The 23,712-nt window shown below is 37.5% G+C and overlaps 1 protein-coding gene across 2 annotated transcripts in view; it reads left to right on the top strand.

The window, feature by feature from the left end:
• The window catches only part of DIP-zeta (Dpr-interacting protein zeta), an 82,520-nt gene extending 63,500 nt beyond the window's left edge, over window positions 1-19,020 (top strand). The window contains exons 5-8 of one of the 2 annotated variants that reach the window (XM_072303054.1): window positions 9,036-9,110; window positions 13,448-13,522; window positions 14,455-14,559; window positions 18,709-19,020. In XM_072303054.1, coding sequence (XP_072159155.1) covers window positions 9,036-9,110; window positions 13,448-13,522; window positions 14,455-14,559; window positions 18,709-18,785 — 332 coding nt within the window. In that variant the 3' untranslated portion in view covers window positions 18,786-19,020. The remainder of the gene's footprint in view (window positions 1-9,035; window positions 9,111-13,447; window positions 13,523-14,454; window positions 14,560-18,708) is intronic. The other variant, XM_072303055.1, reaches the window with a different exon arrangement.
• Window positions 19,021-23,712: the final 4,692 nt, after the last annotated feature.

The raw sequence follows: 23,712 nt of genomic DNA, 5'->3' as shown, positions 1-23,712 counted from the left end.
GAAACTCATCGCGGTAATCAAATACTGTTTTTGTCGTTTTCGTCCGTCACCAAATGAACTTTTAATAGAATGTTGTTGGCTTCATCGCTGCTGGCATCGGGGAGTGATCCTAGTTGACCTCCCCTCTCCCTCTCGTAAGGGTGTCACTCCATTTTTGTGTAAGCTTCTGAAAACATACCTGTAAATTAACGATATTTCGGCAATATTCGTGAATTATTGCCAAGATTGTTGTCGATGAATTTTTGGCAATATTTTAGTAATGTCGCTGAATAGATTGTTGTCTATGTTTAGTCTTGTCAAGCTGGCATAATTTTAACAGCAGCGTGGCGTGCTTTGCGATATAACGATTGAGCTGCCGAAACCAATGGAAAAGGATCGATCCTGTGAATTAACGATATTTCAGCAGTATTCTTGAATTATTGCCAAGATTGTAGTCGATGAGAATTTTGGCAATACTTTAGAAATATCGCTGAATAGAATGTTATCTATGGCTAGACTTGTCAAGCTGACATAATTTTAACAGTGGCGCGGCGTGCTTTGCGATTTATCGATTGATCTGCCATTTAAACCTACGGAAAAGGATCGATAAACAGGGTGTTAGCAACGAACACTTTAATAATCGATACTTTACTAAAGCTTCATATCGGGAAAAATCGATAATCGATCATTCACGCTTCGCACTGAATTTTAATAATCAGGCCGTAGTGGCGTAATGCCGTCTGATCGTCTATCGACATGTGCAGTCGGACTGTGCATGTGAAAATGACAGTAAAGAAAAGAAAATTAGCCTTCGAATACGATTTAAGCAACCCGTATATCCGGAGAGTTAAAATAGTTGCGTACAAAACTTCCTCGCGCCCTCTTGTGAGGGTGCATGCAATTCCTTATTGTGTAAGGTCCAGCTCCCGAAAAAAAATCTGTAAATTGGCGATATTTCAGCCATTGTTCTAAAATACTGCCAAGATCGTTCAGATTTGTTTCATAAAAATCTTGGAAATATTTTTGAAATATTGCTGAAAAGAATTTCGTAGGCTTCGTCGCTGCTAGCATCAGGAAATAATCCTGGTTGACTCCCTCGCGCCCCCTTGTAACGGCCTAATTGAATTTTTGTGTTAGCTCCTGAAAAAATTCCTAAATTGATTATATTTCAGGAATAAAATTGTCAGAATTGATGGTGAAAACATCATTTCGAAGGTTTTTTAATAACGTTATTTATTTCTAAACATTTCATGAAAGTATATTGTTACCTAACAATTTTTTTACAGAATTTGGCAGTATTTTTGACAATAATTGTGTTGGAGTCAGGCGTTTTCGAAAAATAGTCAATTATACATGCCCAATTGCCCACAGATGTGTGATGTGACGTTTGTGAAGACGAAATGTTTTACCTCGTCCATTTATATTTGTCCCAACCTCAAGTGTCCTAACCTCAATCCTAAACTCCGATCCAATCATCGAACAAATGCGCTCTTCCTGATTTTCAGGGTATAAATAAGCCTAGAAGTAAAATGCGTCTAAGTTTTGTGTTCTGTGACATAGCCCCACTTTAAAAACGGCTTGAAAGATTGACGAGACATTGAGACATTCTGCAATGTAATTGCTCATGCTGTAAGCACTCTTGAGAATAGATTTATCCTATTATCAGAGCTCCTATAAATTTGTTGACAAGACGAAAGATTACATGTCAGTTGTATTTTCAGGTTTTCTTGTAAAATCTAATTTCAATTTTTAGTACAATATAATGCTTGACGTGAGAACTTATTTTTGAAAAAGTTCTCCTAATATTTGCTAATTGCTACTCAGTGTTGCGGATTGCTGCTTTTCTAGCTGATACGATTAAAGTAATTTGTTTGAATACATCTCAAATCTTCTGTTTTCTCTAATGTGCACAGTATTATATTGATATCGTTTTAAAAAGCACCCACTATTATCTCTCACTCTTTTTTCCTTGCAGCATGCTCTGTCGTACTCCTCTTCACCAAGAAACTTTTAGACCACAGCCGAAATTATGTTGAAAAAAAAACTGTACTCACAATCGGTTATAGGACATTTCGTCGACGATTTTTTGTCCGCGCACCTGTTTTTTCCAGTAATTTACGTCCACGCGTTTTTTCGGCACAGGGAGTTTTGGTTCACGTGCCAGTTGAGACCCAAAGTTAATTGGCCCACATGTAAATACAAACGACAATTGCTCACGACGTTTTTGGATGAAAATGTATAATGTCTTGGAAGAATGAGGGTTTGCTTGTTTTTTTGTTTTGTCTGTTGGGTCCAACGGAGAATAATATATAGTTGAGAGTTTTGGTAAAAATGGAGGAGCGTCAATTCCATGAGACAAAATTCACTAAAACTCTCTACACCTCTTTGGTGTAACAGGACTTAATTATCTTTCAAGAAATTCCCACCTTGTTATACCTGAACCGGATAAACCTCTATATTTGCCTCAGCTAAAGGCTCTTAGATTTTTCCTGTGTACGATAAGTATCTTGATTTATTTTGCGAGGAAAGATCTGTACTTTTAAAGGATGCCTGTCATTCTTAATACGTTCAATTTCGATAATACTGTGCAACACCTCTGTTGTGAAAAGTTGCTTCAGGCGCCGCACGGCGGGCGGGCGGCCAGCGCGAACGCGCATTGGCGCCTACAAACCTAAGTGGATACTTCAAGCATTGTGCAATGCGTGAAGTATCCACTTAGGTTTGTAGGCGCCAGTGAGCCTCTCGCGCATGGCAGCACGCCGCTCCGCTCTCTTAGGCTTTAATATTTATACTCGCATAGTCAGCGTTTTTTAACTCATGATTATGAAATGTTTGCACACTCTGCATTGATTATTCTCATTTAAATTGATGGGGAAAAAATATGTATCAATTTATCAAAGGAGAATAATAATGTAATGTGTGTTTTTTAAATATTGGTGGTAATGATTTCCAAAGCACTTTAATTTTTTCTTTTACATTTTGTGCTTTTATTGTGCTGCAGCGAGGTGTACGCGCAACCAAACGCTCAAAACTTGACGTATTTGACTCTAAAAGATCGATGTACAAATGGATTAAAATTAAAAATTGCGTGCTTCTTGGTTTTTTCCCTCTTTTATTCATTTTTGCAGTTTCTGTCGGCACAACTGCGGCTCATTGAGATTAATGTCGCATGGAAAAGGTTTTACAAATATTTGTCACGTTTTAAAAATATAAATGTTTTCAAAATGAAGTAATAATTTCGTTAAGAAAAAATTAAAAGAAAATAAATAAAAAATTCCCTTACATATATAAGGTATATTGTACATCGAATATTTTAAGGATAGAAATAAAACCAAATATTCACCAAAGACAATTTAAAAAGATGATTCAAAGGGAGGAAAGTAATAACATTTCCTTTAGAAAATGAGCAACCATATCAACACCTCCAATTCCTCATTTCCATATTGTCAATATAATTTTACATACCGACTAAAATATAACGCTTGGACCAAGTCACTGTTGCTTATTTTACGTGTGGGCGTAAACCACCGGACAAAAAAGGTGCGCGGACAAAAAATCGTTGACAAAATGTCCTGAAATCCTCACAATCAGCTGCCAGCAAGAATTTTAATGGGAGGAAAAATACTGTTTCTTTACTGAAAAAAATAAAACATAGTCAGAGCCTATCAAATTCGCAGATTGATAGTTTCAATTCTCTTTGCGTTCCTGAAAATACAATTAATAAAAATCTAATGCAGCATGGATCTTGTCAATCTTGTCAAATCTGTCAATGTACGAGTATTTGCTCCCTATCTTTGCATGGAGAGTTTATCTTGATGTAGACGTGGACTCTCAGGGTAGGGTGGGATTCCCCTCCATTTTGGCCTCAACTTGAGAGCGTTTTTTGAGCTTGGGAGTTGATTTCAGAGAAAACCGGTGGCACCATCGTGTTTCTCACAGACTTTTACGTAAGAATGAACAGTCATATCGCAAATTCCTCACACATGCAACATCTCCATTGTTTTTTTTTTACCAATTTTTCAACTAATTTCGTCTTGGAGCAATTTACTCTAAAATATCAGCTAATTTTAAGTGATATTATTCATAGCTTTCCTTAAAAATTAATATTTTACCGAGGAGAATGTAGCAACATCCGAATGCAGATTCGACGTTTCTCCTTTAGCTTGACAGCATTTACGCTCCCCAAGTTGGCATCATCAGGACCCAGGAGAGAAGGACCAGTGAAAGCGGTTTGTCAGGAATTAAACTTTGATATGCGAGGGATTAAAGTGATTTTACGTGTGCTTTTTCCGAAAGGTTCGGGTCTCCCAGGGATGGGGCCCGGAGGGAACCGAAAGTTCCTTTGTTCAAAAAATTAGATTTCCCCTCCACATTTTAAACGGGGAAACAGAGTCTTAGGAGTTATAATGAGTTGACTCTTACGCGCCGGCGAAAAATTCTACCCCGTCGCGCAAGGGAGAGAGAGCAAGAAAACCCGAGGAACAAAGACAAGAGACCCATTTGAATTATAACAACTTCCTTAAGGGATGTTAATCAAACGCCCAATTAACCCTCTCACTCACAATAACAATACACTCGCATCCTAAATAACTTAAACTCCCGACGATGGCGATGTTATCTTAACTTTCCTCTCTTACTTTGCACTGCTTTCCCTCTCCCCGTCGCTCCTCCGACGTAAGAGCGTATGTCAATCTCCACGTGAGCCCTGCTTTACATATAAATCCATGCTCTCTGGAGCTCATCCGGAAATCGAGATACGTCTTTATGTCACAGGGGCGACGAATTAGTGCTCTCTGCTTCTATCACTCGAGCCGGAATGTCTGCAACTGTGCTAATTGCTTTCGTTCTCATCCCGTGTAATGAAAGCCTATCCTTTTTAGACTTTAGAAATACTGGAACAGGGAGGAGATCCCATAGAATCAAGTCATTTTTGATGGAGAATAAAGTCAATAAGACTTCGTCATTAAAAATTACGTTGAGTTTGTTCGGCGGACGTAAAGGCGCTCCGAAATGGGCTCACTTTTTACGCCAATTAGTATGCTTTTTCGAATAAAATTCACCACCTACAAAAAAATTTAAGGCATGATGCACCAACCCTTCCGTAAAACATTAAAGATGAATTTAGGTCATGAATATCAAGTTTGGAGTTCGTAACGATAGCTGTGGCCAATGACTATTACAGGGTATCGCAGTATTTACGTGTCTATGATTTTGACGCAGGCTAAAAGGCCTCCACCCTTACATCCATGCTTCCTGGGGAGATTACTGGAAGGACAGTGATAAGAACCTTCTTAAAAAAATACCTAAGACTTATGATAGTGCCCATTTTAACAAGCACCGCAGCTGTGAAGTCCAAATTGCAAGATTACGAGTAGGCCATAGTTTTCTCTCTCACTCTTATTTAATGTCAAAATCTCCAGTTCCATTTTGCTCTCTATTGTCAACTCGCCCCCCCCCCCCCCCCATGATCGACCATATTCTGCTATCTGACCCAAAAACCTAAGCTGAACGCATAAAAATTGAAAATTACCTCCCTCCCATTACCCATCCTTGAAGCTCTAATGATCAAAAAGTAACTACCAACATTCTAACCAGTATTCCTCGAAATTTAAGGTAATTTCTTGGTCTCCGACGTAAATAGCGTAGTTGCTGATCGTCGTCGTATTTAATCAACTAACTAACTAACATTGATCGCAATTATTGTAAAAAGGGTCATACCTAATGTTATTGTGATCATATTTTTAATAGAAAAGGTCTCGATCTTAGACTATTATCGTGAAAGTCCTTTGGATTTAAATTGTGACTATGATCGTGATAGGGGCTTTATTTAAGACGGTCATCGTGACTGTAACATCGGCTAAACTTACGGTAACAGCCACGGCTACGGCTACAGATAATAGTGTGACCAAGGTTACGGCTAAGATCACGACTCTGAAAATCCCATGTATTAATAACCCAACCATAAATATAGCTGGACTGCGTTTTGTAAATAATCGTCGTGCCTCCAAGATCGTACAATTTTGCGCAAAATACCCGAAAATCGAAACAATTCATCTCTGTGCACAAAAAATAATACGCAGCATTTTTAGCCTATGAATTCCAATGAAATAAGATTTCGTAAAGCAGTAATTGAATGTTTTTCTCTCAAACCGTCAAGAGAAGACAATTTTCACTAGAAAAGGAACCGGGGTATATTTTTCTTAATGTAACTGTTGCGAAACTCGTAAACTTGTACTCTAAGATACTCAAAAACGTGACAAATCAGGGTCTTTCATTGATATAAAATTAAATATTTGCAGTTGTAATATTTTTAAAGCAAGAATACCTTAAATTTTTAATCATGTCGCCACCCTCCGGCCAAAATATCACAAGCGCCATGCGACGTTTCAAAATTTCCGCCACCATTTTATTTTTTTTACGGAGCAATTGTTCGTTGAATCTGTTTGAAAATTTCACTGAATTTTATCGGTAGCACAAAGAAAATTCAATGAAGTTTTCGGACATCTTTGTCGAACTGTTCCTTTATAAGAAAACGAAGTAGCGGCGGAAATTTTTAAACGTCGCATGGCGCTTATGATACTTTGGCCGGAAGGTGACGATGTGCTCATCGTGATTTATAAACCTTACCTTATATACTTCACTAGCTGTGAATTTCTCCCGACTAAACTTCAAAGTCGAGGAGGACTATTTTGAATGTAGGGGTAACATAGATAATGAACATGATCCCTCAAATTAAATCTTATGGAAAATGGGACCGCATTTTGCAATTAGGAACTATAAATTCCGGCCCGGCTTGAAAACAACGTATGTGCCATTAGTTCCCTATGCACCTACGTGTTTTTTCAGATAAGACAGAATTTATAGCTCCAAATTGCAAAATGCAGTTCAGTTATCGGTGACAAAAGTGCGGAACCACGTATCTTCGTTTGCGACGTTGCAGGATTCCTGTCGCACTTAATTTTTTTTTTGGAAAACTAATCAACGTAATTTCCCAAACACTTCCTCGATTTTTCTTCCTTGCTAGCACTGCTAGCAGTTTCTTTGTGTACGTTCAAAGCTATAAAGTTGGCTTGCTTCTCTTTGAAGTAATAAAATTGGAGTGGAAAGTTTGTAACACTACAATGGAGGTACGTGGTTTTGCACTTTGTAAATCAATATATTGCAAGCAGTCAGTAATCGCCGGAAATTTGGACGTATTTATGCAAAGAGGAACTATGTTACACCGAAACCCTATGCACATAGTTCCTTTTAGCCTAAATATATCCATTTGAAAGTGGAGTGTGTAATAACTCGTCAAACTGCAAAAATTCATATTGACTTAATGAAGATTCTAGGAAAGGAAACTTGGAAAGGAACGTCAAAAGTATGGCTTTCACTTGGAGCGCCTTCAAATTTCGATGATACTCTACGCTTTGCCAGGAAGTTAGTTTAGTTGCCTCTCCGAACCAAACCCTACTATGTACTAAGGTCACTGATTTAACTGTATGCACTTGCGAGTGTGCCAAATGGTAACAAGCAGCTGGTTACACTAGTAATAGAATCGTGGCTTGATGGTTTAAGCTCAAAAAGATGAGCAAAAAATAATATGTTGCAGTGACACGCACATCTCGCTCTGCGTACTCGACATAAAACACCAATGAAACCAATAAGGAAGATACCACGGTATGCATTATCGATGACGTTATCTACCGTATTTTTCGATAAGCCTAATCTCCCTTAATATTATAAGCAGAAACCTGGCTTTTAAACATATCTAATTATTTTTTGCACATCCATTACTTTAACCACCAGAACACGATTATGTGACCAGTGCAACTGGCTCATTTCAAGCATAGCAACAACACTTTCTATCGTTATTCTTTACTTCTTAATTTCTACATTTTTTTAATTCAACGCAAGTAGAATGCCCTCCACCGACGATTGTCAATGCCCGAAATAAATAATACGTCAAATCTCTTTCTTCTCGTTCGATCTCAAATAAACTAGTAGATGGAGCGAATTTAAGCATTCTGGTTACTTTTTTCTAATCAAAATTTCACGCAGAACACGTTTAAAATTACTGAAATCAAATCCTAGCTGAGGTATTAAAGTTTTTAGTTTATATTGGCTCGGGAATTGCGAATTCCCCACTTACAAGAAAAACTATAGTCTACTTGAATCAAATCGCTTATTGCGTTTACTTTGTTTCTTCCCCACCTTGTGTTGTTGAAAGTGTTCACAATCTCCAACAGCTGAACCGAAGCAACGTGATAGTGGTTGCCATATATTCCCATACGGCAGAGACTTTTACTGCAACGTTTAGTGCGCGATTAGGCTAACGTAAACTTTTGTTTTCTCAGGGGTGGGAGGTTTAAATTTACGCGTCAAGAAACTTCAATGATCTTAGATAGGAGTGAGCTGTGGTAATTTTAGTTGCGCAAATTCCGTTTTGCGTGAAATTTTGGTTAAGAAGCATGTATCAGAATGATTAAGTCCGTACCTTGTCCACACGGAGAAAAAAACTTTGTGCGTGGAACCCGAAGTTTAGGTCATATGGATCTCTGAAGTTTTCAGATTGAGCATCTGAACACTTTAGATCTAGCTGTCGAGGTTCGGATCACACATCTGAAAATCTGAAGTACTTCAGATGTGAGAACCGAAGTTTTTCGGATGTGAAAACCGAAGTACTTCAGATGTAAGAACTGAAGTTTCAGATGTGTGGTCCGAAGTTTTTCGGATGTGAAAACCGAAGTACTTCAGATGTAAGAACTGAAGTTTCAGATGTGTGGTCCGAACCGCGACAGCTAGATCTAAAGTGTTCAGATGATCAATCCGAAAACTTCAGAGATCCATATGACCTAAACTTTGGGTCCCACGCACGAAGTTTTTTCTCCGTATAGTGGTTCCTTCTCGACACGACTTGGTTTCTATTTTGTAAACTCTGCGATATGCAGCTAGACTAAATCCTTCTGCTTGTGATTGATGAAAGTACGCTTTTACACCCTCTCATCTTATGTAAATGTTTTGAACTCACTGATTTTTCTGACATTAGTGCGTGTTTTGTGTGTTTCCCAAAGCCAATCACCCACCGACCACCTCGCCCAAGCCAACTACCTCCACCACAGTGCCCGTTGTCCCTGCCGTCAGTCGCGGTAAGGCCCTCCTCACTAACTCACTCGCTCTGTTTTGCATGACTCGCTTCCGTAGCTTCTTCCGTAGCAACGCTTCTTCCTTCTCTACTTTTGTCCTCGTTGCATGTATAGTTTGTCAGCAGCAATACACTATCGTAATTGGTTTTAGTACACTGCCAAAAATCGAGGAGTGGATTTCGGTGCCGGAGTCAATATCTAAAGCGGCTAAAAACTCTGAGTGATATGAACGCGAAGTGAAATTAGCACCGTATAAGCTTATGCTGCCGTGCTATGGAAGAACGCCGTACGAGCCTTCAGACGTTGCCAAATTTCCTTGGACAAATGACAGGTTCTCAGGGACATTTGTGAATATTTTTGTTCCAATTTTGGGGTGAATTCCGTCCGTAATTTGATCTGAAAAGTCTGAAAATTTCAAGGAAAAATATTAATAACTTTCTTCTAAAGTAAATATTTTCCAAGAGGGAATTTGGCAACGTTTGAATGCTCATATGACGTTTTTCCTTAGCACGACAGTATGACACTCCACAAAAATAGAAAATTCCGCTTCATATTAGTGTAAGTCACGCCGTAAAGAGAATATATTCCGCTTCGCATCCATATCGCTCAGGTATATATAAACTCCGGCACAGATTTTCACTCCAAGATTTTTAACAGTGTACCTGACCAACTGGGAGCATTTAAACAAAAGAAGGCTATCTACATTGAGAGCAAAAGACGGATCGTTCATTCCCAGACGCGGGAACATATCTCAATTCCAAGATTGTTACATTTTTTCATCAATGAAACCTTTATAAAGCATACTGATGTCCAAAGTGCAAAACACGTTTCTCCGTTGCGTGCGTTGCAAACTCCTCGTCATACTTTATTTTTTCTTCGGAAAAGTAGTCGTAGATATGACATATAATTGAGAACTCGGATATGGAAAGGGTACTTCTCGATTTGAGTGTATCAGAATCCTCTGTCTTATTTTTACTCTTGACAGAAAAAAGAACAGTTCATGAGTACAATGGAAATTTAACTGAACATGTATAATACAACAATATCCTTCACACAAATATGTTTAATGATCCATGATCCTTCTTAAAAAATAAATTGTCGATGCCGATTTTGAAACTTTAAACGGAGAGGTGCCCTGTTTGCACCCGAGGCTTCAATTTCTGTTAAAAATATTGCTGATTTTTGCATGTAATCAGAAAGAAACCAAGAGAAAATTTTGCCCAAAGATTCTCGCAACAGATTTGTGGTCAAAAATTACATGCAAATTGAAATTTTGCAACATTGGAATGGAATTGCGTTCTTTTATTTGAGAAATGACGTGGCGTGCAAGCATATAGTCACTCAGAATTCCACGAAAAATTGCATTTTTATCTATATTTTAGTTTGTGTTTTTCGCATAAGTACGCTTTTTTCTGTTTTTTTTTTTAAAAAAAAAGTTAAATATTCAGATGAAAACGGCTTTTCTTTTTCTTTCGATATGGGAAGTAACGTGAAATCAAGACTACTTAAAAGCGATTGATTTTTTTATATCAAATTAATTAGGCCACGGGGGAAAAATAATCGTCGCTTATAATGATCATAATGGACCTACTTTTCTAGCCTCATTAATAATAGTGTTACTTTCATGGTAGCTTAAAGTGGTAAAACATTCAAACTAGGAAAAACATTCTTCACGACTTTACGAAAAAATTACCAAGGCCACGGGAAAAAAATAATCGTCGCTTATAATGATCATTATAAACTCGGGCCCTACCTACTTTTCTAGCCGTATTAATAGTGTTACTTTTATGGTAGCATGAAGTGGTAAAACATAACCGGGAAAAGCATTCAGCATGAAAGATAACTTTGCGTCGAATGCGAGGTTACGGCTGTAATGAAGAAGAGAAAGCCCTCAAAAATTCCTCCCTTATTTGGCACAATTGAATTTCGTATTCACAAAGAATGGGGGAAGCGACTCTGCACAGTGTTTGATAAACGAAGCGCGCGTGTATTTGTGTAGCAGCTGATAGTGTATATTAACATGGACGAGGGAGGCCATGTATAATGCATGTAATATGCCCCTTTCTGCGATGCCAATACGTGCCCCCCCCCCTCCCACCCCACCCCTAACCGCTCCTGGATATCCATAGCTGCATAGCGTAATTAATTCCTCTGTTTCTCTTCCGAATCCGTTTGCCTCTTGTAAATTCGGCCGTTTCAGCGCTGTTGTCTGTTCGTAACCGCAGATGAGATAGTTTTCTATTTCAAAAGAAAATAGAAGAAAGGAGAAGAAGGAAAAGGAGGAGGATTATGGAGGAGAAGAAGATTAGTGAGACTAAAAATAAATTGGCGATAAAACTGCAAGAAAAATACCTCGGTCTGTGGCGTCGCAGACTCCCTGTCGCGCATAGGAAAACTGGACTGCTCTTTGCAATTTGGAACTATACATTCTGGCTCTTCTGGATTAACGCTTACGCGCGTAGGGAAACTAATGGCACCTACGTTGTTTTTAAGCCGGGCTAGAATTTATAGTTCCAAATTACAAAATTTAGTCCAACTATATAATGGCACATACTTTTTTCCGAGACTGAGCCAGAATTTGTAGTTCCTAATTGCGCAACTTAGTTCAGACGTGGTCAGGCTGGCCCTGATTAGATCCGTACCATTTGACTCCATTTTGCTATTTGGAACTACAATTTCAGGCTCAGTTTAGAAACAGCGTACGTACCATTACTATTTTTATGCACATAAGTCGTTTCACGGATGAGCCAGAAATTTTAGTTCCTAATCGCAGTCTCGTTAATTATACTGTAAAACAATCGATTCTTGCTAAGTCGATGCTAAGTCGAAAGGTCCATACACGCAAGCCTAACTTATAGGCGTATGCTTTAGCTTTTTAGAAGCTACAAAGATTCTGGTTAAATTATTTGTAGATCTAGGAGCACGTAAATATTCACATTGTAAATTCTCGTGGGTAAACAGGTATCGGTATAATCATTTAGCACTAACGTTTTTTCGGACACGTGCATATTTTTGGAGACTTGAACGCGGTGTATGAAAAGTAGATAAATGCCGAAAAACATCGTTGGCAGTCTTTACCAGGCACAAATAGTAGCTTTTATCACTGGAAAATATTTTTTCATTAAACCTTTCTGCATCTTTAATCCCCCCCCCCCCCCCCCGGACTTACCACTCTGAGTGTAGCACATTGCGAAGAAAATATTTCATTAGAGTAACGCATTTTGCGTGATATTAATAAACATAATTAATCAAAGAAAAGGCTCGCCTTTATATGCTTTAACATACTTCAAGGCAAAATTCACTAGGTAATGTGGTACACATCCCATCACAATGAAGATGCTGGTTCCAGACTCAGGCCATTGAAACGTCACATGAAATTTATGTTCTTCGAATCAGCAACTCCTAAAACAGTTTTTTATGTTCACATACCTCCTTTGAGGGGCTTGGAGGACAAGGGGCATAAGTGCAGTTTTTGAAAATATTGAGAGTATTAGTGATTTCAAGTAAAACTAGTCATAATACATATTCTGTGAAAAATTCGCTCCCATTATTCCAATTTTTAAGCATCAAAAAGTCAATTTGAACTTTCTTTCCGACATAACAAACCATGTAATTTTTAAACTTCAAACTCGTATTTCTTGAATTAGCAAAAACTGCAGTTATGAGCCTTGTTCTCCAAGCCCCTCCTTATACGTCATTTTTTTTCGATTGTACACTCCTTTTAAATCCATTTGTAAGCATCTAAAAGTGAGTTTGAACTTATTCTTTCTACCGCAAAGGCTCTTTGTACTTCTGGAACTTTTAAATACGTTTTTTTTTGCAATTTACAGTCAAAACTGAAATTTTACGCATTATCAGCCAGGCCCCTCAACTGAGCTTTGAAATTTCAATGGTGAACGCTGAAAGCTGATTATCCACATTACCTAAGGTTTCGGTTATTTGGCCCCATGAGCGAGGAATATTTTCGCAAAAAGCTCTCTATAAAGCTCAGATCTCTGCTTTTTTCACTAAAAATGACGAGGTGACAGACACACACACACCCTCACACAAAACCCTTGCATATCCTCCCACTCACAAAAAAAAACCAAGCAATATGCACAAGAGACGGATAGAGAAGGACAGCTTCGCTGAGTTATTTTATTCAATCACCTTGCATGTAATCACTGCCAGGGCAGTCAGAAATAATAAGATTTCAAGCTTCTATCTCAATCGGCCAAATTCTCATGACAATATCTTATTTCTTCCATTGATGTAAAATTTTATTCGTTGTGCTGTGTTCGACAAATAGGACCAGTTTAAGAACCTTGTGCTCAACATTCTTATCAAAATTATGTTCACAGATCCATTGCGAGAACTTGGAGGCAAAAATAGCAATAATGATAATCAATCGGGCTCTGGAACGAGCTCCAGTAAAGGTGAGTTATTTTGTGTTTCCAAAACTAAAAATCAGAAAACAATATTTTTCTTTCAACATTTTCAATGAAAATTTTTGCGGGAAAGTACCATCTCCATCATGTATATTTTTCCGTCATTCATTTCAATTCAATTTTTTGGACTTTATCATGGCGTTGGAGAAAAAAATGTTTTAAGAAAAGATTATTCATTGATAATATTAATCATTGCTCAATGAAATTTTTGGTTTAAAAGTTGAAATTCATTATTTACATTCTTTGATCAAAACACGTAGCCGAAGGCACCCATAAGGTAAAGTATGTCATCATCTGCATTCTTTTTCCTCTTCAAATCGTCACTTTCCAGCTAAAGTATCGCAAGCGCCATGCGACGTTTCAAAATTTCCGCTGCCATTTTATTTTTTTCAGAGAAAGTGTCGGTTAAATCCGCTTAAAAACGTCGAATTTTATCGACAGCACAAAGAAAATTCAGTGAAATTTTCGGACAGCTTCGTTGAAAAATTGCTCTGTAAAACAATGAAATGGCGGCCGAAATTTTTAAACGTCGCATGGCGCTTGTGATGACGAGAAAATGTCTCCCCAAATGTCATAATAATTTGATAAATAATTTGATACTTTATAGAAGTATGTCTTATTTTATCTATGGGTTTGTGCGCATCAGGAAAGGGATATAGAAGTAGAGAAATGATAATAAGATATTATCCTGTTCAAGTAAGTTTCTCTTTAGTCATACTTGTGTTTATTTTATTTTATATATTTAATTTGGGCTATTTGTAAAGGTTTATCTTAATTCTGGGATTAATAATTAAGACAGGAATATTTATCTTCCGTTTTTGGTTTATCTTAATTTGTGGAAAACTTGATTTCGTGGTGGGAGGAAAATGTCTTTTCATATTCATGTTTTGAACTTTCTCTCATAATGTGTGTTTTTTCAGGTTCAAAACATTCTCCAACGAACACAAATGAAATTCCTACCTATGGCACGAAAACGAAGAACAGAGATAACAAAATGTCGCAGGTGGCGGCTACAGGCTCAGGCTGTAAGTATCTGGATACTAACTCAGCTTTTATGATTTTGAAGCTTTCCTATAGGTGCAAAATACCAACAAAAGAGATAAATGAGTGTGACGTCGCACAGTAGATCAAGTCAATCGGAAAGGTCGGACCAAATTTGGAAACTTTGAAAGCTCATAACTCCGCGCAGGATTAACTCATGTTGGAGTGCCTTCAATTTCGTATAATACTGTGCAACACCTCTATTGTGAAATAGTGAAGCGCCGCAGCACGTGGCACGCTGCGGCGCTGCCAGCCAGCCAGCACGGAACGCGCATTGGCGCCTACAAACCTAAGGGATACCTCAAGCATTGCGCAATGCGTGAAGTACCTACTTAGGTTTGTAGGCGCCAGTGCGCGTTTCATGCTGGCAGCACGTCGCATCACTCCGCTTTATGCTAACTTGAGATTGAGACTGAGATAACTGAGATAAACTTTGAGATTTCAATGTGGTTCCACTGGTTTTATTGTGAAATTTTCCTCTAAAAGCACCCCGTAAAATTTCAAATGTGACGATTTAAACATAAAAATTTGCAATTTTAGTAACCCTGCAAAAAATGACGAGTAGGGTATTCAGAATTCGCCAACTCACATGAGTTAAACTTCCTACTTATATGAGTAGAACTTTTACTCATATCACTATAGAATATTCTACTCATTAGAGTAGAAAAGTTCAACTCCTATGAATTCAATTTTTTTTTTTCATTTTTTAGAAGTGCTGTTGCTGACCAGGAAGCACCGACGTGATATGTAAATTTGAAAAAGAAAAACATTTTGTTCTTATAATTTTTTTGATGCGGCGACTATAGTTTCTGAGATATCGGACACGGTAGATTCAACGCCAAACTCATGCGAGTTGAAATCTCTAGTCGAATGTGTTGGCGAAAACTGAATAGAGGAATTCTGCTCATATGAGTTAAATTTTATTCTTATAAGTTGAAATTCTATTCATTAGATTTGGAATTCTATTCATATGAATTGAAATTCTATTCATATGACTTTGATTTTCCACTCATTTGTACTCACCATTTTTAGCAGGGAAATAATTTCATGTCCGACCTATCTTCATGTCTTGTGATGTAAAACTTCCATGTTTCCCTTGTCGAGTAGTTCGTAGAGTTTGAAAACTAATACTTCTTAAATTTGGCAACACGGTTGATAATGCGGCGAGGAGATGCTGCTCATTTTCGAATGAGCTCGTGCCCGACATTCGAGACCAGGGACAGAATTAATTTCCAATAAGTAATCGTGATGAGGGACGAACTGCAATAAAATAGTTCAATTTGGTTTTAACTTCTTGTTTTGACCGTCAAAAACACATATTAAGCGCCTTCAAATGAACGTCCTGTGCCAAAAGGAACTATGTGCATAGGAATCGCGTGTAACATAGTTCCTTTTAGTATTAAAATGTTCAAACGGCAAACAACACTGATGCAATGCTCGATCATGAGAAAGGATGTATGGTGGTTTGGACAGACCGTATATCTCCATAGTAAACTTTTTAAGGAGAGGTTCCAACCAATAAAGCAACTTCAATGTGTTTCACTTAATGGACCGATTTCAATTGAGTATATGATATTGACGTCACAATTTATTACTTTCTGAATACAGGGGTTTTTAAGCGTGATGCAATGCTAAATGCAAAAAGGACTTTTAGTGTCTTCTTGCTTTCAGCCCGATGCGTTGATGTCGGCAGTTATTTCTGCTCACGTCGTGATCTGAGAAGGAAAGTTGAGAACTGTGACACATTGTGTTAACTAAAAAGAGGGTAAATCCATAATGTATCCCAATCCAAAAAACCGCAACTGTCCATCTAACGGCATTTTAAACAAGTTAATCAAGTGGCATTTAAAAAAATGAGGGAAAAGAAAATTCCACGATAGTTAGTTGTGTCATTTTTTAAAGAACAAGCAGTCATCACAAATCATGTCTGAAGGTTTGAAGTAATTGCATCACTTTTCTGTTAGTGAAAGTGATTCCGTCTGAGAAAAATCTCTCATTGAAAAATTTCGCATTGCGAGATGTGCGACCATACCTCGGCCTAAAATAACTTTAAATGAAGTCTGGCACGGAACTTCTGAGTCACTCTGCGGATAGAAATAAAACAAATGCCTATAAACACGTTTAATTTTAAAAATGTAAAATCGTCCTTGATTTAAAGTAAAAAAGTGTACCCACTTCTTTTTTATTGTAAGGCAAAGAAAATTATTTTTTACTCAAGAAATTTTTTTTGGAGTGTGATAGAGTTTTTTATTTAAAATTCAAATGAGGGTTTTCTCAGTTCAAAGAAAATCAACTCTGTCATACATGGTGACACACGTAATTTTTGCTTAATTTAAAACAACTTATTTTTAATGATTTCAATCAGCTACATTTTTGCTTTATTTAAAACAACGTGCTTAGAATTAAAAAATATTCTTTCTTTCAAAAAATTTGTCGGAGTAAAATAAAAACTCCTCTAATTCTAAAAAAAAGTTTTAAAACTCTAGACAATTATTTCAACTGAGAACATGTTCTTTCACCATTTTTCTAAAGTTAAAGCTGCTTTTGTTCGATGCTATTCATTTTCCTACACTAAGGTCGGCAAAAACTAAGCCACCCACTCAAGAAACTGGAAGAAGGAGTTAAAAGGACAACTAGTCACGGCTCGGGAGATATATATAGCCATCAGAAACGATTCTTCCCCCTTCATATTTCCATTTTGACGGGAACCTATCAATTTATGCGCAAATACACAACCTACAACTTCTCTAGCGCCACCACATCAAATTTCAGGGGAGTTGATTCCCAAGGCGCGGCGGCACAATCTCCGTCATCCGAAAACTGTACATATCAAGACTTGAAAAGAAAATCTTTATCAGATCTAATCTTCTTTTCATTCTGCCTCCCCGGTTCCACTTGAAATACAGACGCGGCTCTTTCCGGCAGACTCACTTCGAGAAGAAGAGACTGCGTAAGAGAGGAAAGTAATTCCCTTCCCTGAAAAAAAGGAGCGACCGATGATGCTATTTTTCTCGACGAAAAATATCCCATATAATGTCAGTGCTGCGTCAATATAAATGCTATCAGATTAGTGGTGTTGTCTCAATGTTGACACACTACCTAGACATTAAACTCATAACTTTTTCTTAAGGTGCGACTCGTCACGGTTTCGAACTGGCGTGCGATTTATCGCATCGATTGTGTCAAAAATCTCGGCAGATTTTGACTTTTTTGACAAAAAAAAAGCATGACAGCTCCTGTGCATGACAGTGGCGAGTTGTGAATGATCGATTTTCGATAATTCCCTATTTGAAGCTATGGTAAAGAATCTCTTAACTTTTTCTTAAGGTGCGACTCGTCACAGTTCCTGGCGTGGTCGAACTGGCGTGCGATTTATCGCATCGATTGTGTCAAAAATCTCGGCAGATTTTGACTTTTTTGACAAAGAAGCATGACAACTCCTGTACATGACAGTGGCGAGGCGTGAATAATCGATTTCCGATATTTCGCCATTTAAAGCTATGGTAAAGAATCGATTATTAAGGTGTTCGTTGTGAACGCCCTGTCTATCGATCCTTTGCCATACTGCCGTGCTAAGGAAAAACGCCGTATGAGCCTTCAAGCGTTGCCAAATTTCCTCTGGCAAATCACTAATTTTCAGGAAATTTTTTGAATATTCTTCTGCCGATTTCTCAGATAATTTTGTTTGTAATTTGATCTAAAGTGTCTGAAAATTTCAAGAAAAAATACTCATAATTATCCTAAAAAATAAACAGTTTATCGAAAGAAATTTGGCAACTCTCGAATGTTCATACGGCGTTTTTCCTTAGCACGACAGCATAGGTTTAAATTGCATATCAATCGATGTATAGCAAAGCTCGTACCACTGGTACATGAGTTTGAAGGATCAATCTAAATCACAAAAAAATTGGAAAAATTTAGAGAAATGAATGCAAAATCCTGTTTGGAAAAATACCATTTCGTCTATTTATCGCAACTTTAACTACTTGGGTTTCAGCTACCTTTGCCATGACCGTTTTTTATTGTCATCCTGCGTATACATGTGTGGTATTCTGAAAAATTCCTTTACTGAGTTTTAATTTTTTCCTCACCTTGCGTTAGAATTACTCTTATTTTATTTTTGTGTGTTTCAGGTCCTTCCGTGGAAGTTTCGGTTACCCTTTTTATTTTGCTCACAACGATTATTTGTCACATTCATGACTGGAGTTAAGAATCCAATTGAATACGATGCTCACCAACTTCAGCCGCGAGAGTGTACTTTGCGACAAGAACAGAGACAGCGGCGATGCTTCAATTACGTGACTTTTTCATATCAATTACTGGTACTCGGAGTCCAGTATTCTCGCAAATTCAACATTTTTAGCGTATTTTTTTACAAAAATTGATATGTGTATCATACAAAAGTGTACTTTTAATTGTTAAATAATAAAGTTTTAGGAAAATTAGTTTATCTTATTTGAATTTTACACGTAATATGTTGAAACATATATTCGATTCGAATAATAATTTTTTAAAAAAAAACCTCAAATATAAAAAATTTGAGCTTTGATCATACGTTGAGTTCAAATCTAAATCCAAAAATTTAAAAACGCAAATAAATAAGTCAAACGTAGTTTTAGTTTACTTCGCAAAGGCTAAGAATTCGTTTAGAAAAACACCGAAGAAATTTTCAAAAATCCAAGTCATAACTCAGGTTTAACTAAGTTCGTCATCTCCAAAAACGTGAAAACTTCTTTTTCATCGGATTTTTACTTATTAAATTGAGTAGAAACTAGTTTTGACCCCTGAACCTAGTTTGAACTCCAACAAATTGTTCTCTCCATTTCATGGCTGATGAATTCCGCAAAAGCGCCTTCAAAACGTTACGATGCAAATAGATATACGTTTCGGACCTCTGCCATATGAATTGACACAGTTGAAGGGGCTTTTTGTTTTTTGCCTGTCATTTAACGGCTCCATAATTGCAGGGATAAAGCAGGAGTAGCCTAAGTAAACTAGACGTTACATAATTTTCTCGTATTGTTTTGTTTTAACAGAAAATGGAGGAAAATTCCGTTTTAAATTTTGTCTTGCCAATTTCCTGTAATCTAAAAAATTACAGTGGACTTCCATAAATTATATTCTTTAGTTCACAGTCACAACATTAATAGTCTCAGAGCAAATTAGGCTATGTGAATTGCAGTCAGCCTGATTGAAGATAAATTCGTTGTCTTATTCTTACTCCATTTTCATTATTCCAAAGAAAAACAAATCAATTTTTAAATTGATGATGAAGCCATCACATTCAAGAGGCATGAAAATAGGCTGTTTGCAGCATTAATTGAACAATTGGGAGCAAGATAGATATTTTGAAAATGATAGTTTAGTTTTGAAGTCAATATTTCAGTAATGGGCGAATACTGATCTTTTCAAATCGAAGAAAATGATGCGCTAACTTGGCATGTTGGATGGGAAAAATGCACGTAAATAAGCTTATTATGTTGATTTAATAACACTTAAAACCAATTTCACATCGTTAACGTAGGAAATTAACGGTTAAAGTAGCGATATCATCATAATAATCTCACCAAACATATTTTTGATATCCAAAATGTTAAGCCAGCTCAATCGTATTTTCGATGTGCTGTATTTCAGTATAGAAAATACGATTTGGATGATGTCAGATTTTTAAGTAGGTTAAAAATTAATGACTCAACTCAAAAATTACGTATTTCAGTATAGTGATGTCTTGTTATTTTTTAAGGAAAGCAGTACAAAATGGAAAATCTACAGTATTTTTGAATACGATTCGAAAGTCGTTCGCTGAATTGATACGAGTTCCTCCGCAACTCTTTACAGAGAATCAATGTTAATTTCGTAGGAATGATACGGCCACATCGAAGACTCTCATCGGATTTTTTAGTGATTTCTTCCCTCATTAATATCATATGGATTACATTTTGCAATAAGGAACCACTATTTCCGACCCATTTTAGAAACAACATACATGCCAGTTGTTTCCCTATGCAGGTATGTGGTTTTATGGGAGAGCCAGAGATAGTGGTTCCTTATTGCAAAATTTAATCCATATTATACTCTATATTCTATGATATAAAAGCATAACGACGGTGCAAGTCGGCAATCACATAACTCGGTTTGCGACGTCGCAGACTTCCTGTCATACTTTATTTTTTAAATGGAAAACTACTCAACGGCAATTCTTTAAAACTGTCATGATTTTTCTTCTCAATGCGAAGAAAATTCTGCAAAAACTTCAAGAAATAATATCAATTTGTTCTCCTTTAAAAAAATGACGTAGAGGCGGAGATTTTCAGACACCGCAAACGAGTTATGTGATTGCCGACTTTCACCGTCGATAAGGGTATCGCGTAGCGCATAACGCCGTAGGCGCTAAGCGCTTCAAGGGACGCTCCCCAGTTCGAAATAAATTACTCCTTTCGACCGCGATTTGACAATTGATTATTACGTTAAAGTTCGCGAGAGACACGATCGTGCCACTGGTTTTCCCTGAAATCAACTACCAAGCTCAAAAAAAGCTCTCAAATTGAGGCCAAAATGGAGGGGATATCCCGCGCTATCCTGAGAGTCCACTTCTACATCAAGACGAACTCTCCATGCAAAGATAGAGAGGAAATACATTAGCAGGGATGCCGTGCTTTCAGTTTTAGAGTCCCCAAATAAAGTGGCAGCCCTATGTCAATGTATTTGCTCCCTATCTTTGCATGGAGAGTTTGTCTTGATGTAGAGGTGGACTCTCAGGATAGCGTAGGATATCCCCTCCATTTTGGCCTCAACTTGAAAGCTTTTTTTGAGCTTGAAAGTCGATTTCAGAGAAAACCAGTGGCACCATCGTGCTTCTCGCGAACTTTAACATAATAATCAATTGTCAAATCGCAAATTCTTCACACTTGCAACATCTCCATTGTTCTGACCCGTCGATTGTAAATCACGTATTTGATTTAGTTTTTGCATACTTTTACTAATCTTTGCGGAAGAATGCTCATTTATGAACATTCTTAGCCATCTTGGTTTAAATTGGCATCCGAAGATGGCAGTAAAATTTTCTGTGTTAGTCCCATTTGGACCATATGCCCTCCATGAAGCGAGCTGTCTGTACTCTCGCCGTAAAGGTGCACAAAGAGAGCCCTAAGATACGTGGTATCCAGGGGCAGATCCAGCAATTTGGCAACACCGAATTTCCTCCATTTAAACCTATGCTAAATAATCGATTCTTGTCGGAGCACCTGGCCCATCCAAGAATCGATGCATTTCCATAGGTTTAAATGGAGAATATAAAATGTTGCCAATTTGCTGGATCCGCCAACGGTGGTCTAACGTTCATATCCATGAGTACGGCACTGTACTTAAACTTCATGGGTTGATTAGTTCTACAGTCGGTTGGATCCCTTCCTTTTTTTATTTTTGTTCAGCAAGGACCGAAATTGTCACTTTACCTAGTCCCTCAATAATTACTGTTTGGCAGAGCAACAAACTAGCACCAGGATATGCGTACCTAATCAGCGTATACTCATGTGTGCACTCTTGAAAAATTTTCAAGTGAAATTTCGGTGGCTGCCAAAAATCCATCCTCAGTTTTGTGTGTGGTTTCCCAATTATTTTGAAACCAACTTCCGTAAACTTAATCACACATACACAATGAGATTAGAGAAGAAACCAACCGTCTACGTTCCCCCCTTACAAAATGTCATTAAAATATGACTCAGACTTAGTTCGCGCGCAGTTTCGCGAAATTTCGACGAATTATTTTGATTTCTCCTTCACCGAATTTCCGTCCAAGGCAACACCGGGCCGAGATATCCCAAGAGACTGACGCGACACTGTCAAGGCTTTGTGCCAAGTACATAATTTAGGGCCACAAAATAAAAAATATAAAAAAATAAAATTAAGGACGGCAGACGTCTGCATTTTGAGACGTGTTATTTTTGCTGTCAAGTCATATAAGTTGTATGAATACTCGAACATGTGTTCATTGGTTGCAGTTTCTCGACTGTGGCAAATCTTTTCCCGTTTCCCACAGCACAGAAAAAACTAGGGCAATTAGCCATTCGTTCTTTTTAAATTTATTTTTTTTACTTATTTACATTTAAGTACGGTATGGTGCCTGGTGCGTCCTTTTCATACAAACCATTGCTGATGTTAATAATAAACTGCACTGTAAGCTTTGAACCATTTATCGATTTCATTAACCAGCAAATGTCTCTCATCAAACGAACATTTCAAAAAAATAACACACACTTAGATGCGCGCTTTTCAAAACTTTCCTCGTGTTTGGTTCAATGGCTCCTTTCGCTTACATTGCATTGTGGCCGCATATTTCATCTCTGTTTCAAAAGAGAAAAATTGAGATATTGCCTATTCACAGAAAAAATATGCATAATAAACTGTATGTGTTGCTTCTTGCACCAAAGACAATAATGTCACCGGAAACAGTGACAGCAGAGCAGAAACGCACACGCCACGCCGCAAAGTGGAGCGAGTCAATAGAATAGTTTGGACATACCTTTTTTGGACTAAAACTGCAAACTTTGATGTTTCTTTCGTCAAATTTTAAATTTTAAGGGGTGTTTCCAGTAGAAAATTTGATGAGAAAACGAACGGAATCTCTTTTAAAACACCAAAAATCCATATTGATGAGGATATATGCTTTCAAAGTTTTTAAATCATGTTCAACCTCTCCCATTGACTCGATTCTCTGTGCGCCGGCCGGACGCTTGTATTGATTGTTCGATCATTGAGGAACTAAAGAATCGGTCGTTTAGATAGGTAATCACGGAAGAATTTGGCGCCAAAAACGTGTTGATCGCGCATGTTATTACTTCGATACGTGCAAATGGAAGCAAGAAGAGGGTGCCAGATATCACCCCTGATACTGCTATGTCATCAAACATGAAATAGAGGGACTGGATGCGAAAAGGGCACTTCTCGGTTGCAGTATTTTAGAGTCTCAACTAATATTTCATTCATTGTAAGGCAAGTGAATGCATCCATCTCAATGAAAATTTTACTGAATATTCCTTATGATTCTGCAATTTTCTATGGAAAGAACTCTGGAAAAATCATCCATTGAGTTCTTCTCAATGGGATTAATTCGCAACAGAGATTCTGAAACACCGCAA

This window comes from Bemisia tabaci, chromosome 8 (genome assembly GCF_918797505.1).
Source record: "Bemisia tabaci chromosome 8, PGI_BMITA_v3".
In the NCBI taxonomy this organism is placed as follows: domain Eukaryota; kingdom Metazoa; phylum Arthropoda; class Insecta; order Hemiptera; family Aleyrodidae; genus Bemisia; species Bemisia tabaci.
The sequence above is the reverse complement of the archived record's forward strand: the minus strand, read 5'-3'. Positions and strand labels throughout refer to the sequence as shown.